General features: G+C 45.0%; 1 protein-coding gene across 17 annotated transcripts in view; it reads right to left on the bottom strand.

Annotated features, from left to right (window-relative positions):
* SH3PXD2A (SH3 and PX domains 2A) overlaps positions 1-16,593 on the bottom strand; it is a 243,399-nt gene that overhangs the window by 158,687 nt on the left and 68,119 nt on the right. For 9 of the 17 annotated variants that reach the window (XM_086899425.1, XM_086899424.1, XM_086899427.1 and 6 more), the window contains one exon: positions 15,883-15,958. In XM_086899425.1, the coding sequence (XP_086755551.1) occupies positions 15,883-15,958 (76 nt within the window). Of the gene's footprint in view, positions 1-11,333; positions 12,013-15,882; positions 15,959-16,593 lie in introns of those variants that run through there. The other 8 variants (XM_086899429.1, XM_086899432.1, XM_086899433.1 and 5 more) reach the window with 6 other exon arrangements.

The following is a 16,593-nucleotide window of genomic DNA, read 5'->3' as shown; positions in this document are numbered from 1 at the left end:
GTTATATAAAACCATGTGGCTGCAAATGGATTTGAAAGATTGGGCTTTCTCCTTTTAGACAGACAAGAAGGAGAAAATAAAAGTATTTCTTGCAACTGCTACAGTGATTGCTCTGTGACACGAGGCTTTCTGAATGCAGTATTCATACACATACACTTGAAAGAGCACATGCAGCTGAGGGACTGGTGTTGTGGTGACACAAATTATACTGGTGCCACTTACAAATCAGAGTGGTTTTGTCCAGAAGTCATGAAGTTTTGATTAAAAACCAGAAGCAGCATAGGAAAAAAATTATATTTCGACAAGTTTCTACTACTGGCTAGACTAAAATCCCTCTTTTTGAGGCTGAGATCTTATAACCACAAACTAATGACCCTTCACGTCCAGTTGCTACTCACTCTGAATTAACCTTCATCACAATATTTTCAGCGTGTGGCTCCAAAGAACCAAATCACAGAAACACAGCATGAGAACTCAAGAGACAAGCAAATCCATTCCCTCCTTTCATGGTACAATCAACTCTACCTATGGCACTACTGGGGAAGTCTGTTTAACCTGTAGTTACAGGCCTCCAAAGTGGACAGTCCTCACTTCCTCAGGCCATCCAAAATCACCTCTCCAATGCACTATGGTGAAGAAGGAGGATGCACATTCAGTACATTTAGGACATGAAGAAAAGTTTAGGTCTTACTCACCACCTTATATTTTTATGCTATTTATCCAGGAAAAGTATCAGATGGATCTTTTTCACAGGTGTTTATCTTATTCAGGAGGCAGGTTTTTAAATTTTTTCTGTGGATGACTGTTTTCCACATTGCTTATTTTAGCTCATATTTTATAAATTTTTGTTCATGTGCCAAGAGGGAAAGACAGGTGCATTTCAGATACTGCACTGGAGATTAATTTAATAACCGTTACTTGAAAAAGAGGGCATGAGCTTTTTGGAAATACAAAGAATGTAACAAATTTCTGATGTTTTGATGACATACAGAACATCTTATTTTTAATGACATGCAGATCAGTCTCCTGCAGTTAGATTTTGAGACAGCTCAGCTGCCTGGGAGTGATTCAGGAAAGTCACTTCTGAGTCAGCTTAACCAGTCAGATTGCTTTAGATCATCTTAAAACCTCCAGGAAACCTGCATCAGTAACGAGCCACAGCATAAACCAGAGTCCCCAGTGAACCCCAGGCATTGCAAATGGGGAAAAGAAAAAAAAAAAATTCTTGACCCTTTCCAGCCATTACAATAGGGAAACACTGCAGAAAGGGAAGCACATATTTCCAAATGGAAAAGCCATTAATGAGAACAGAGCCTGGCCCTAGGACTTGTACAGATCAGAACCAAACTGAGTGACAGCAGAGCTGGTGTCTCATTGCTGCGAGTGAGAAAGCAGCCTGGCTGTGCCATGAGATTAGAAACACATGGAGCATCAGTGAGCCCCTGGGGGACAGCAAACCATTCCAAGCCACAGATGAGAACAGGAAAAAAGAGATGACTGCGGAAGGGATGGTCTGACAGTCCATCACATGCTGGCATTGAGATGCACCCAAAGGACTTCAGAGAGGGACACAAACACCCGCAATGGCTGCTCTGCAGCACCACAAGAACCTGCCTGTGGCTCATGGGGCTGAGGAAGCCAAGAGAAGCTGGGTCCTTGGGCTGGAAACGAGCTACGTGCAAGGACAGAAGCAAGAGACAGAAGTTAATGAGACTGAAGAGGATTATCCCCTCTCCCCAAAGGTCCACGGGTAAATACAGGTTTTCCTGCAAGCATACTGCCACTTGGGGTGATAGCTTTCCTTCCATTGTATTAAAATAGCTAACCAATTGGAAACAGAAGTCAAATTTCCAAACACATGCACAAACACACACCAGGAACACACTGACGCTTCAGAAAACAGGAGTCAGGGTCAGATGACACTTGGGCTCTTCAGGAAAATTTCCTGCTGGAGCCTTTCATACTGTAAAACTACCCTGCAATAATTTGAACACTCCAGGCAGAAAAGCCTGCTGCTTCCCTAGGTCAGCCTGAGACCTGCTCTTGAGATCTTTCATTTGCTCACCCAAAATAATCATGTTCTTGGGGAGGAGGATTTCACTGCCTTCCCCAAGATACAGAAAAATACCAGTTTGTGACCCCCGTATGCCAATGGGAGGTTCCCTGCCTGCATCAGCCTCTGCTCGCATGAAGCTGTGTTTTATGAGACTGAGAGCATTGCTTTGAAGGAGGACAAAATGAGAATGAGGGTCTAGAAATCACTTTGGAAGAGAAGTACTTGGCTCTCTGGACACTCTCTGTCCTACACTCATGCTCTTCTAGTGTGGTACCAATGTCCAGAGAAACTCTGCCTTTGGCAGCCTAATCTAAAACAGACTCCTGTGGGAAACAGCTGGACACTGCCAGGGTGAGGGGGACTAGGCTCCCAGAACCTCCACCCCTTAAAAATCCTACTGCAAAAATCACAGATCACCCTGAGCTACTCCACCAAATGCCTCAGTGCTCTGATGCCCAAATCCTTATTCATTCCTTGCACCGACCACCCTCCTGTCCTCTGAGGCTGCAGTAGTGAACCCTCCTCTCTGTCACACTGCTGTGCACAGCAGCAGCCAAGGAACAGTTTTTCCTTTCCAAAGGAATTGATTCACCATCATACAGTCATTTTACTTCCTGGTAATTAAAAATCTTAAGCTCCAACTCACACTTCTAAGCATTTGCTCATATGGGAGGAAAACTAACAAAAACAGTCAGAGGCATCACCAGAACCACCCCTGTGAAAGGCCTAATTCCCTATATTGCTTTAATTAAAAGTGGATGAATAGCAATCTCTCAGCTCAGAGACCTTTAAGAGAAATAAAGTCAATCTATAGGCTTATGAAAATAAAATGGGAGGATGGAAACAAACACAAAAATCCTGCCAGTTTTAGGGCTTACCAGAGGATTATAACATCTGGACTCTCTTTTCAAGGGGAGGTGAACCGAGAAATGGATCGTGTAGAGAAGACACAACCACTCATTGAAGTGAGGATTTTGCACAGGGAGCTGTTGATGGGAGGAGCAGAAAGCTACAGTGAGGCAACAGCCTTGCCCACATATTTCTGTCTTCACAGCTGCCTGGAGGAACACTCCTATCTGCTGACACCACAGAACAAAGGATCTGGTTTAATTGCAAAAAAACAAAAACGAGCCCAGGGGAGAAAAATCCAAATAGATGATGAGTATAGCTGACCTCCAGTGAAACAGAGAACAAGTTGTGAGGAATAATCTAGTCCGTAAAAGCTTAAGTATTTATCATCACTCTTAGAGCAAGAGACCACCCTGCTCCAGAGGACTGCTGCAAACAGATGTGAGCAAGGAGCCTTTTAACACAGCACCACCACCAATCAGAGCATAGGTAACTACAGTATGACTTTACTACTGTAGTATTTGAGTGTTGTACAATGTTTTATGGATTTATTCTTCTATTGCATGGGGAGACATGGTGATTCTTGTTTGTCTCTCTTCTTCCCCAGTACAGTATGTCCAGAGAGGCTGGAGGTAGATTTGGACCCCATTTATTCTCCTTGAGCCCCCAGATCTTCTATTTCCTATTTGTAAAAAACTTCTGGCAGTGGGGAAAACTAGTGAGACATCTTGGGCAGAATTAGTAACTAAATATGGGCCTATCTGGTGATTCCCAAGTTCACACCATGTAGTAGTGGGGCAGAGAGAAATTGAAACCAAGCCCTCAAAGTGTGCTCCAGCTCTGCTCACCTGGTCCCATGTGCTCAGGGTAAGCCTCTGTGGTAGCGAGTGCAGGACACCATCTCGGGCTTTGCCACAGCAGTGTCAACACAGGCATGCACACAATGAACCAAACTCAATTCCTTTTCCACTTGGGCCAGAGAAAATGAAAACCTTGTGAAAGTCGCTTTGTCTTAGAAAGAAAGCAAGTTTACTTTGCTTAGCTTTATTACAACTTAGCCTTCTTATCAGTTTGATTTCACTCTTAAATCATTTTAAACCCTATTATCATATAATCTGGCAGCTCCAGTGATGAGTTTTACACAGAAAAACATAGGGAGAAGTTTTTCAAAAGCACTCAGAGCTGCTGTGACTGCTCCTGCTGAAGTCAACAGTAAATCCAATGATACCACTGGGAGCAGAGGTCAAGGCTGAGCAGGCTTGACACTAGAGAAACTTATGGGTGGGATTTTCAATCTCTTCAAAACTGATTACTAATAACAAAGTATAGTAAAAGTAAAGAGCTAAGTTGTGACCCTGAAAATATTTACATATGTGCCTAGCTCACAGATTGTAAGTAATTACAGGAGGCCTGAATTCTCTCACTTTCTTTAATGAAAGCCGGGAATAAGAGCCCAGATGCGTGGAAAACCTTGGCTCACGGAGAGGGTCAGTTACAATGATTTTAGTGGAATTACTCATGCTCTTTGACCAGAGACATGCACACAGCAAAACTTCTTAGAAACACCAGGATCTTCCCAAACCCTCAGCCACTCACTGACATGCAAACACACCAAATGTGAGATCGGACTTTTTGGGCTGTGATGGTGCTGGATAACAGCATTAAAATCCACTCTCTTCTAATTACTGTAGCAAAACTTGGAACAGAAAATGAAGGCTAGTCAAGAAAAACTGGAGGGCTGTGTGTGTTTTATTATTTGTGCAATTCTGACATTGTGGCATGAACTAACCTAACTTCAAAGGATGAAACATCATTATTACAAAGCATTGCATTGAGTATAACCATTTCCAGGCTATTATGCAAGCCCAACTGAAATAATATTACGGGTACAGGATTATTCTTGTTCTCTATTAATCCCAAGAGGAAGAGAGGTGTGACTTATTTTCTCATCCTGACAAATCTCAAGACACTGCTGAATCAGACATGTTTGCAGCTTAAGAGGAGATAAGTAAAAATATTCAGCTTCTATTACTAAGTTTGAGGATTCATTAACAGGAATGTAAAACTAAACCTCATTTAAATCCCCTCATTGTTCACCATATAAATCCTTAGAGTGTGTAGTTACACTGGAATGAAAAAAAACAAAACAAAACAAGAGAGATTTAGAGGAGGTGACCTTCCCAGCTATTTGTTTCCAAGCAGTTTCACTCCCAGGTTCCTGCACAATACAGCAGTCTTCCCTGCAAATGTTTCAGGGGAAATGCTTTACTTGCATAAAGGCTGCAACTGTTCCCACTGAAGTGAAGCTGTAAAACTATTGCAGTTGAACCAAAACCTGATAACAGCTTAATGGCAAAAAGCAATATTTGGACTAAATTGAGCCTGATCATATCACTCTAAAGTTCTTTTCCAAGTTAAAAGGCTTTTATTTATAGTCTTTACTTACACCCAAGAGACTTTGACATATTTTAACTAACCTGCCTTCCTTGTCTTCTTAACCTTGGTCCCTTTCCAAGAAAAAAGATGTCATCTGACCACGAACAGGGCTTGATTTCCAGCAGCAGAATTACCCACAACAAATCCCTTGTGTTTACTCACTGAGTGACGGTGCATGTTCTGGGGAGTGAGCTTAGCCAGTACTTCCTTGATGAAAGGGGTGGAGGGCAACAGGCAGGAGTTACCTCTCCTACCATGTCAACCACTTCCATGAAACAAATCTTTGAATCCCACCTATTCTAACTCTTCTGGTTTCACAGACAGGTCTGAGAGAGCAAACTAAAGCAAGACACACCAGTGGATTGTTGTCACTCCCACTGGGATTCACTGAACCTCCTCACACACATCACCCCATCCTGACAGTCACCTCAGGCTGCTGCACTGCGGAAAAATGGCTTAGACTATGCAATCCTGGCTACAAACACAAACTGGACAAAGCAAAGCACACCACAGCCTTCCTTTCACATGCTGGGTACCACAGGAGGGATTTCAGAAATGCCCCAGTGGACAGATACCACTGCAGCGACCATCACAGCCAAGGGGGGGGTAATGCAAGGACAACTTAGCAGTATTTAAAGACCAAAGGGAGTCAATTTACCCCCTCTTTGACAGGAATGGAAGAAATAACATTTTTGTGAGGGAAAGAAACTGAAAACAAGCATTATATCAGGTTGAACAATACTATGACCACAAGGAAAGCCTTTTCCTGTGTCTGAGGGTCCTTTTTTTCACTTGTGTCCAAGAGTCTTTTCAATCAGATCTAGTGATGTGCCGCCAGGTGTGTCCTTTGCTCACCACATAGCTCATATCTGCTCCAGACCTGGCTGGTGGCAGCCATGTGATGTGGGGATAGCATCGCACAAGATGCTGCAGGCTCCAGATCCTGGACACCTCAACTGCCTGCAGCAGCATTACCCTGGAACACTTTGTGCCTTCATTTACCAAACACCCTTTCCATGGCTGCTCTGCTCTCTGGGAAGGAGCAGGGGTACCGGTTACTTCACTAACAGGGGTACCTCATGACCTTGGCTTTACTAGACTTTTTTAGACCAAGAAATGGGAAAGGAGGCCCAGGAAGGTGATTCCAGCAAGTTCTTTTGCTTGGCACACAGTGTCCTCCTTCCAGCTGCAGGCAGCCCACTAGTGGCTCCCCCAGCCCCTGTCACCATGTGCCAGAGCCAGAGCAAGCAACCCCTTCTCCCAGACCCTGGAAGAAGATGGTGGCTGAGGCATTGTGCAAGAGTAAATATTTACATAGCCAGGGCCTTCCTTCCCCTGCCCTGTATTTTCTCCCCTTCTTAGAATGTCACAGATCAGCTGTTTCCATAATTGTACAGGAAATGAGTTCCCTGCTGGCTGGCAGCTTAACACTCGCATGTGCTGGGTCTACTGTAGCTGCACCACTCACCTCTACTGCTGGACCCTGCATCCACCCAGAGTCTTCGGAGGATACGGCCAGAGGGGAAATGGGGCAGTCAGGGACGTGGCCACCGAGCTGCCTGTGACTGTGGCAGTCCTTCTGACAGCTGCAGCTTAGAGGAACCCCTGTTCCCTGGTCCACAGGTCAGATCAGGATCCCGGGAGACCTGACACTCTGTTTATGCTGCTTCAGAGCAAACATTCAAACCAGACTAACAGCGTTTCCTGCCAGCACACAGCGGCGAGCGCACTCAGGAAATTCAGGCGTATTTCAAGCTTGCGACTTCTTCTTTGTTCTTCAGACAAAGCCTCGTTCACTGGAGATGTTGCTAAAAGGATTATTATCTATAGGAGACTTCTTCTCCCAAGAGGAAATCTGCTAAACACACAAATCTGCATTTGCTGTGTTTTGTAGGAGGCGGGATTAATACAAGAACATTCTTCCTTCTGCTCTCCGCATCTAACGATTTAAATAGACCAGCCATGACGACATTGCCCACTGGGAATAGGCCCAAATGCCTTTCTCCTGTACTCCAGTCTGATGGTTTCACTCCTTGCCTGAGACGATACCAAACTACCCAGCATTTGGTGAGAAGAGTTGGAAGCATTTGGTGGGAATCACATCTAACAGTGCAGTCAGTGAAAAAGTGAAGTGTGTCCACCAGCCCAAAAACCAATAAAATCCCATCATGGGCAAACCAGATTGTAAATGTTTTGCTTATTCCAGGTCATCCCTGTGCTGTTCAGAGCCCTGAATACAAGAAGCACCCGGCAAGCCTGAACTTGCCGATACTCAGGATGTACAAGCAGAAGGAATGTAATTTTCTTCTCTTTATATAGAGGTGGCAAAACCCTGATAGAAAATGACATGATGGAAGTGCTTAATTTCAGACCCATGGAAATTTGAGGGCAAACATTAATTACCTCAATTCTGTATCCAACTCTGGGGCCTGTATTAGCACCTCTCTGAATGGAAGAAGATCAAGAGGATTGAATTTCCCACTTCTAGGATTTACCCTCCTTTTCTCTCCTCATCTACCTACTCCTGGTTTCCTCTTTCTTATTCCCATGTTATTTCCTTCTCTCTGCCTCAGCTTTCCCTTTAAATGGGACTAAACTCTAAAAAAGAAACCCCACAGGGGAGTAGACACTGCCATGGGTTATTTCATTATAGTGAAAATAGATTAACTTTGGCAAATCCCTGCCTGCAGTATCCCCTCACTCTGCTCCTGAGTATAAAGATCTCCTTATGAGTAACGACAATGTTCATGAGAGCCTGGAAAAAGCTGCACTGTGGAGCAGGGAGGTCTGCAAACACACCACACTAGAGAACATCACCACCTAAAAAGCTCGGTAGATGGAGAAAATAAAGTAGGAGAAATCAAGCAGCAAATTCCCAGGTTCATTGTTTCCAATCTACAGGAAAAAAAATAATCACAACCTATTTTAAGCATGTGAGTGTATAAATAAATCAGCTGGCCCAGCCAAAAGTCAAAGTGGGCTGAAAACATATTCCAACACAGGTCTAGACTATTACTTAGCTGTGAATCTCAGCTGGGCTCTTCTCTCCTGTATTGCCTGAACAAAACAAAGACAAGATTAGGTAGATAAGTAATATCCAGAGGGAATACCCAGGGCCTGTGGGGCTGCAAAGCCATCTGAGTCCCTGGCAAGCTTGACTACTGTGTTAAAAAGCACTTTCATTGTATGGGCCATTTGTTGATGGATTGTGGGAAAAAGTCAGATTTCAGACCAGAGAGGAAGACAAGCGAACCCTTATATAAAGTCACCCTCTCCCCAGTCTGTGGGTTGAATGCAGAATGCTCTCAGACTTGCTACATACCACCCACTTTAGATTACAGACTTGCAGAGTTATTTTTAAAAAGTAATTATAGTAGTAGAGGGCACACTCATCTGGAACGGCTGCCTGAGGAAACGACGAGCCCAATGCAACTCAAACTGCTTTTCAAGTCTATAATCGTGTTTATTTATTGCCTTTTAAAACAAGAATCAAAATCCAACTAATTTCTGAGTAAAAATGTCTGTATATTTCCCCAAGGAGTCCAGGCAGCTAGACTACACTGAAAACCTTCCCTGGTCTTTCAGTCTAGCATCCAGAGCTGCAGAAAAAATAAATAACCCCCATTAGCTCTGGATTCAAGGAAACCCAGACCCAAATCCCTTTTCATTCTTTGTTTTCCCTAGAAATTGTGGCTTGATCATTACAAAATGCTCATCAGCAGATTCAAGTGGTCTAATGAGAAGCACATCATGTTTTGCATATGCTGATTTCTGCCCAGAGGTAGTTTCTGGTTGAGCAAAACATGAGTTCTTAACCTGTGTGAGAAGAGTGAGTTTACAAGCCCCAGAACAAGATTCCATAGCTTTTTTCTGCTCCAGCTCTTCATTTCAGTTGTCGTCTGGCAGATTTTGGATTTGTATGCTGAGAAAGGACCCAGAAGAGACTGAGAGAAGAGGACCAGGTACTTGAGCAGATACCAGCTTTATTTTTTCCCACTCTTTCTTCCTTTTGTAATGGAATCAGACCCTTGATTCATGTCCTGTTAATGCCCAAAGACCTTCAGAAGGCCTGTCCTGTGAAAAAGCATGCAAAGCCAGCAGCCCGCTGCACTCCAGTCTGGGGGGCTCCTTACAGCTCCCTCCTCAGTGGGCAGCTCTGAAAGCTGGCGCTGGCCATGGCTTTCCACAGCTTTTTCAATAGGCAGCAGCCTTAGGGCATCCTATGACCTCATACTTGACGACTTGTCTTTCAAACAGAAAACACTTAAACCCTAAAAATATCTCCACAGAGCCTAAAGAAAAGAATACGCCTGTTCCCCTCAAAATCATCAATCCTCTTGCCGCCCGGCTGAGGGGCAGCCGCTTCCTCCCGGCAGCCCCTGCTTTCCCTTCAAGCCCAGAGCCGACAGGAAATCCATTCTCCTCTTGTGAGAGACAGGAGATTAATTTTCCACAATAGCCCTCCTAGCAAGGCAGAAAATAGAAAGACACAATAGAAACTGTGAACTCAAACAATAGGAGCTGCTGAAGGGCAGCTCACCAGAAGCTCGGCATCACCCAAGTTCTAAATAAGCTGGAGTGGAAAGAAGCCAGGGACCCGTTAGCTGTCTTGCTAACACAATATCCAGGCTCAAATGTAAGTTGTTTTTGAACCTGGAAGTACTCTCCCCTTTAAGAGAACAGGCAGGAAAATGTAAAATACATATATTAAAATGAAATAGCACTGCATTATGGAATGGCCCCCAAAAAAATTTCCAAAACTCTTTGAGCCGACAGTATCTTATGCCACAGTGCCATGGGTCACTTCTCTGACCTCTGGTAGCTCCTCAGAGATTGGGACAGGGGACTGCAATGATGCCTTATTGCAGGTGATGAAGGGGATGGAGACAGAGCCCCTCTTTCTTCTTGAGTTTGTTGTATTATATTCAGAAAAGCACAGCAGAACATCTTTGTTATTGATGTTACACAGGTAAGGCTCAGCAAACCAGACATCTGAGACTTTGCAGTATGTGTGTCTATCATACCTGTAAGACTACCCCTGCATATTAATGGAACACTCTTTCAAATAACTTAATTCATATTTTAATCTAAAACATAAGACATGCCGTGATAAAGGGAATTTTAATCTTTTAGAGAGAATCTGATCTCTCTTGGGTTTTTTTAATCTTTATGCTACTTTTTGACTGGCTTTGAACTGCTGCAACACTGTTCATTTCTGAGTAGGTCAGGAATGAAATTCTGAAGAATTCAAAATTATTTAAAAAAAAAAGTTTAAATCTCTTACTAATAACTTGCTGCCCTGGCTCAGACTGATGAAGGACAGAATACTCAAAAATTAAAAACAAATCTGAAATTTGCACATAAAATACAGCTAAGAAATAGGACAGGAATGCATTTCCTTTTAAATGCTCTGCTAGCAACCAGCTCTCCAAGGGAGAAAATAGCCGCAATAAAAATATCTCTAAAAGTTCTAAGGCTCCTCCTTGTCCAGTGTGTGCCTTACAATGATCATCTCCCTGCCTCCCAAGGTGGGCAGAATAGATGTTGAAAGCACTTTCCATGCACTGTACCCTGCTGAAATGCAGCACCTTTGACAAAATTATACATGGCCAAATCCTAATTTTGCTGACGCTGGTCCTGATTTACACAGGTAGAACACGAATGGCTGGATCTGAGGGTCACTGTGCTGTGTGAGGAGGAACCCATCATCTCTGCTCCAGCACATGATCTCTAAACAAAACAATACTTCTCCCCCAGCCCGGAGCCGGAGAAGAAAAACAAAAGGCGAAAAGCTGGAATATACAAAGGTGAGAGGAAAACAAAACCAAAAACAAATCCTGCTCTCATCACCGTGAACAAAACTCTGCTGTTGCAAACCTTAGTGAAGCCCTTTTCCTCAACCTCGTCTTACCAAAAAGACAGCACTGGAAAGGGGAGAGGGTAAAACCAAACCCAGCACCTCAAACCGAAACCAAAAAGCAGACACAAGCACCTGGGATGCAGCTCATCGGCAGATCTCCTTCCCCACTGCAGCCCGGGAGTGGCAGAAACAGAGGTGAGGAAGGTCCCAGCCGGCATTGGCGAGAGGTTATTCCCCATCCTCCTGCATTGTGCAAAGCGGGGAGGCTCCCGCGGCAGCCCCAGGTGTCTGGGCGGTGCTGGGCCGCGCCCTCGCCGGGCCGGCCTCTCCCTTCCCGCGGCCCTCCTGACTCACACGCCTCTGCCCTCAGCTGGGCCCGCTCCTCCGACTCCGCTGCAGGAACAGCCTCCAGCAAACCTCAGCCTGGGACCGACTGGGGCTTCTCTGGGGAACCGGGAGCCTTGCCCAGAGATTAGGCAGTCGGGCGAAGCCCTCCAGGCAGGGATCAGCTCATCCGACTCCCACCCACTGTTCCAGGCAGGAGCAACTCGCCACAGCTCTGGAGCAGGAAACAGGGCCGAACTCGCACTACCAGCAGGGATCTCTGCCGCCCTGAATTTGCTGCCTGTCCTAAAAAAGCCTCAGCAGGCACACTATGCTCCTGCTAACGACGAAGGAGAAAGTCCCAGAGATGGTGCCGGAGTGTTTCTCTTCTCAGGGGCAGAGCAGGTCAGCGGGGCACAGCGAGGTGACAGCAGCTGGGTGACATCTCATCCCCCATGCTGGCATCCCTCCCAGTGCCCTGGGACACAGCCACCGAGCTACACTGGCAGCACGTGCCCCAAAATGGATCTTTGGATCCATGGATCCTCTTTCCTCACCTTAGTCAAGGGAGGGGGGAAAACCTGAGTGAGAAAAAAAGGAAGAGAGAAGTTCTCTACCTCTCTGGTAGAGGCTCCAAGCACTGGAGGCAGCGACTGGAGCCAGGCTGGGGTGTTGTTCCTCCAGCTTCCTGACCAAGCTGGTAGGGCAGCCTGCACTGATCATCCTGCTTCCCTGGGATAGGACTCAGCTTCCCAAGAGTTAGGTAAACCAGGCACACAAAGTAGTCTTCTTGAACAGGATGTCTCCCTCTCCAGGCAGCATGGAAGCTGCAGAGCAGACACCCAGTGAAGATTTTCCCCTTCTGGCACATCCTATGCAAAAACCTCCTGTTTTGTCAGTGGGGGTCAAAAGTGGTTTGAAGTCCAACAGGGATCAAGCTAGAATCTGTGTGGGAAATGCAAGGGGCTGCCATCATCAATGGCCAGCCCTCCATGCCACGGCAAGCCCAAGCCTCTCTCCAAGGCAGGGATCTGCAGCCCAGTGTGACACAATGATTTCATGCCATGCAGTGCGTTTTCCACAGGGCTGCACTTTGGAAGACACAGTGGAGCAAGACAAGCTGACATGCCTCCAGCTTTGTCTCCAGATGGCTCTCCCACTTAGTGCCAAGAGAAATGAAAAACAATGCAAGTCCTGGAGTCTTGGGTCAACCACTGCAAAACTGTTAATCCCGGAGTTGCATCGTGCTGTCTCTGCAATTTCATTTGCCACTGTGGTCTCCAGAAGCTCAGGAGACGAGTCTTCTCCTTCCAGCTGAAATTCCTTCATTAATTACCTCAAGATCCCTGAAAAGAGGAGCCCAAATCCATAAACCCTTTTCTCTGCTGACGCAGATGTAAAAGTACCTGGCAGGGAGGGAGCAAAACTACTTATCCACACACCAAAGATCATTCTTCAGATATAAAGCAGGAGAGGTGATGGAGAAATCAGTGTATTGCAAATGGGCTCAACCAACAGCCACACTGGTACATTCAAACAGCACTTTCCATCCATGTCTTCTTAGAGCAACAAACTGTCTTCGCTGTAGAGGGGTTTTTGCATCAAATTTTATTCTGACTCTTCCACAGTCTCCCTCCAAAGAAAAAAAAAATCATACCACCAGCTACAAAGTTTCTCTCTGGCCAATCCACAGAGTTTCTCATGCAGTTTTCTTCTGCACAACCCCTCCCGATGCAGGATTTTCCAATAGTAAAAAGGGAAATCAGAAAGAAGAACGGAAAAAACTCATGGGAAGAAGATAAAATGAGGAAAGGAGACAAAAATATCACTTTTTCCCTCTCAGTATGGTTAAAAAAAATTTAAAAAATTGAAGGCAAGGAAGTCACTCTCAAAAAATAAAACAAAACTAAAAAACTGTACACAGGACATTTTCTACAGGACTACCTGACACTGTTTATAATTTCCTTGCATCTCTTCATGGCACTGAAAGGTGTTGACTCCTTATTTGTGTAAGGGAGAAGTGATGGGAAATATATTTGAAGAAAAAAATTGATGAAAATAAGATCTTTAAAGGTGTCTGGAGAAAAGAAGAACTGAACTTTCCTGCTGCTGAACCCAGTCTGGTCTGTCCTTGTAGGGGCAAGGCTCTGAACCCCATTACATTTTCCTTGGTTTTATAGGTAAAAGGTTTCCAGCACAGTCAAGCACTATTATTTCGGGAGAGCACCGACACACGGGAACTGAAGGATGGAATATGCCAAATTCCTAATCCAGAGCTGATGGGGGGATTTGTCCTACCCTGCAGGTGGCACAGCAAACCCTGGGCACTCAGAACCCAGCATGCAGAGCCAGTCCAGCTTGGTTGAATCAGACCCACAATAGCAAGCAGGACCATGACATCTTCATAAAGTAGGATTTAAGTACAAACATCTGCCTTGCCATTTTTTAATTAAGAGAGTTTATAGCTAGGTATTCATTTCCGTAATCCATGGCTCCAGCTGCAGAAATGCCATGCGTATTCTAATTTTAGCAGCTAGTTTATTTAACGGAGTTTGACAATGTTTGACATTTAGCTGAGTCACCTTGTTCCTGGGTAAAGCAACAAGGGCTGTTCAGCAGTTCAACAAGAAAGAGGCAGAGATTCGATATCAAAAGTAGAACATATATCACAGAAATTTTAAATTAAATACAGCTGAGGTCTATTCTATTATGGCAGCTTCTCTCTTTGGGACACTAAGTCAACCCAAATGTTTTCCAGATATAACTCTTCCCCTCAAGGACATGTGGCACTACCATCTCCCTCATGTTCCTGGAGGGTGGGAAGGGTAGGAAGTGTTGTAATGGGCGTATGGGGTTTATCTCACCCTCTGCAAATATCACGCACCCATATATCAGAACATCCATCATTACAATCTGCAAAAGGCTGAGAAGCAGCCACCTGCACTTAGCCAACACTTTTCTAGGAGAAAACAAAACAGGCCAGTGACAGTCAATACAGGAGGAACAAATGCTACCTGCAGACAGGATTTTCCTACAGCACCTCATGTGAAGCCATCTGCACTCCTGTACAGTGCTTTCACAGACCTTAAAATGCTTTCCGGTAAGAATAGCAGTCCAGCAATTTCCATTCTTATCACAAAGAGGTTTCACAAAGTGATTTGGCTATGAGTCTTTTGATGGTACAGCTAAAAAGAGAGCCCACTCTTAGACTTCTCTCTTCATCCCAGACAGGAAATGGATGGCAACACCACCTTCCTCCGGCTACAGATTCTGAATGCAGCATAGAACACTGCAGAGAGCAAACTCTGAGCCTGGGACTGCCTTCCACAAGGTCTATGGAGGCTGCCAAGACCCTGCTGCCCTGCTGTGGCTCTGATGCTTGTGTCATGTATTTGTGCTGCTGTTTTTAAGTCCCTGCTCCCCAGTAACCTTGGAGCTGTGCCCACTACACATATGGAGCAGCTGCTTTGCCTGCAAATAGCGTTAGGGACCACAGCATGCTCCTGGAGAGGACTAAACCCTCCCATCCCAGCTTCTCTTCACAGACTTTAAGGAAAGTGCTGGGATCTCCTTTTTATAGTGAGAGACAGAACAGAGCCTTTAACGGGCTGAAAATACTCCATTTATCCTGACAGGCAGTACAGCAAGCCAAACTTTAAGCCAACAGCCAGAATTGTGCAGTCAGACAACAGGGAGCTGGCCAGAGCCTGCACTTCCAAGTGCACACTGTGGTCTGGCTCATCTCCTCCATGCCATCCCTGCAGCCGCTGCTAAAAGAAGCAATGTAGAAGTGTGTGCTGTTATCCAGAGGACAGGATATCTGTCATGTCCAGGCCTTCTACGAAAGGTGTCAGAGAAACAGTGGCTCAGGCTAAAAAGATAAGTAAATATCTTATTGGCCAGCATTGCAGAAATCCCTATTTCCATTTAACCTTCCTTCAGCTTCCTTTCTATCACAGGGGCAACCCCAGTTATTAATTCCTTATTGTACAGTAACAGTGTCTGCAGAGCCAAATAACAAAGACTGGCTCTGGTCCCCAGTGGTCTCCCAAATGGTGGCTGGAGCTCAGGCTGCCTGGTTGTACCCCAAAGACACAAATCCCCCCAAAAGCCATCAAATTCCTTTGTGTAACAGGGCATGAGCAAACCTGAATCAGAACAGCTGATGCAAGATCTCCTGAGAGCTCTAAACACCATGCCAGTTATTTTAGGACAAGGTGCAAGGCTGAGTGTATGAGCTCCCAAAGAAAAGGCATTTATAAGAATGGCCACAAAAAGTACTAGAGACAGTAGCTGGGGAACTGCGGTCTCCAGCTGCTCTCAGCCATTTTATTTAGGGTTTTCCCCACAGCATTACCTGGTAGAAAAGGAATGATTCTTTGCTTGGGATCTTTCTGGCCTCCTTCAATAGGGAACTTGTCCAGAAGCTGCATCTGCAAAGGAAGCACAACAAACATCTTAGGGGGAAGCATGGACCATCTGCATAGGGACCAAGGAATCTCTTGGTTTGCGTGTGGTTTAAGACAAAAGCAACTGCAGGAATTATTTTGTCTTGTTGGAGGGAAGCCTGTACATAAAAAGGTACGATACAGTTCACTCCAAGAAAGGGAGGGCAAATTTCTGGCAGCACAAAGGAGCTGGGACAGGGCCCAGGGAGACAGCTGAGCCTGGCCTTACTGTCATTCTAAAATTAGGCTCCTAATTTTTGCTACAAAACACATGCCTTGTCTCTAATACACAGCCTGCGTGTGCTGGTGGAGTAACAAGTTTTACGTATCCATCTGAGAGACCACCCTCCTGGCTAAAAATGCTGTTCAAGCAACCAGATTAAACAATAAATAATATATAAAATAATATATATAATATAAATATATATATTATATATTTATTATATAATAATGAAAACACCTGCTCTGCTTTTATGGCAGAGCCAGAAAGACCCACTGTTCTGGTCCAGTAAGAAAGAGCTCTGTTCTCTCTGGGAGACAGAGATGGGGTTTTGGAGAGTATCTTTCACTGCAGTCTCTACATGGATTACAGCAGGCAGGGAGGCCTCAGAGAGCAAAAC

The sequence above is a fragment of the Cyanistes caeruleus genome, chromosome 8 (genome assembly GCF_971803275.1).
Source record: "Cyanistes caeruleus chromosome 8, bCyaCae1.hap1.1, whole genome shotgun sequence".
NCBI lineage: Eukaryota > Metazoa > Chordata > Aves > Passeriformes > Paridae > Cyanistes > Cyanistes caeruleus.
This window is presented reverse-complemented; position numbering and strand designations above follow the sequence as displayed.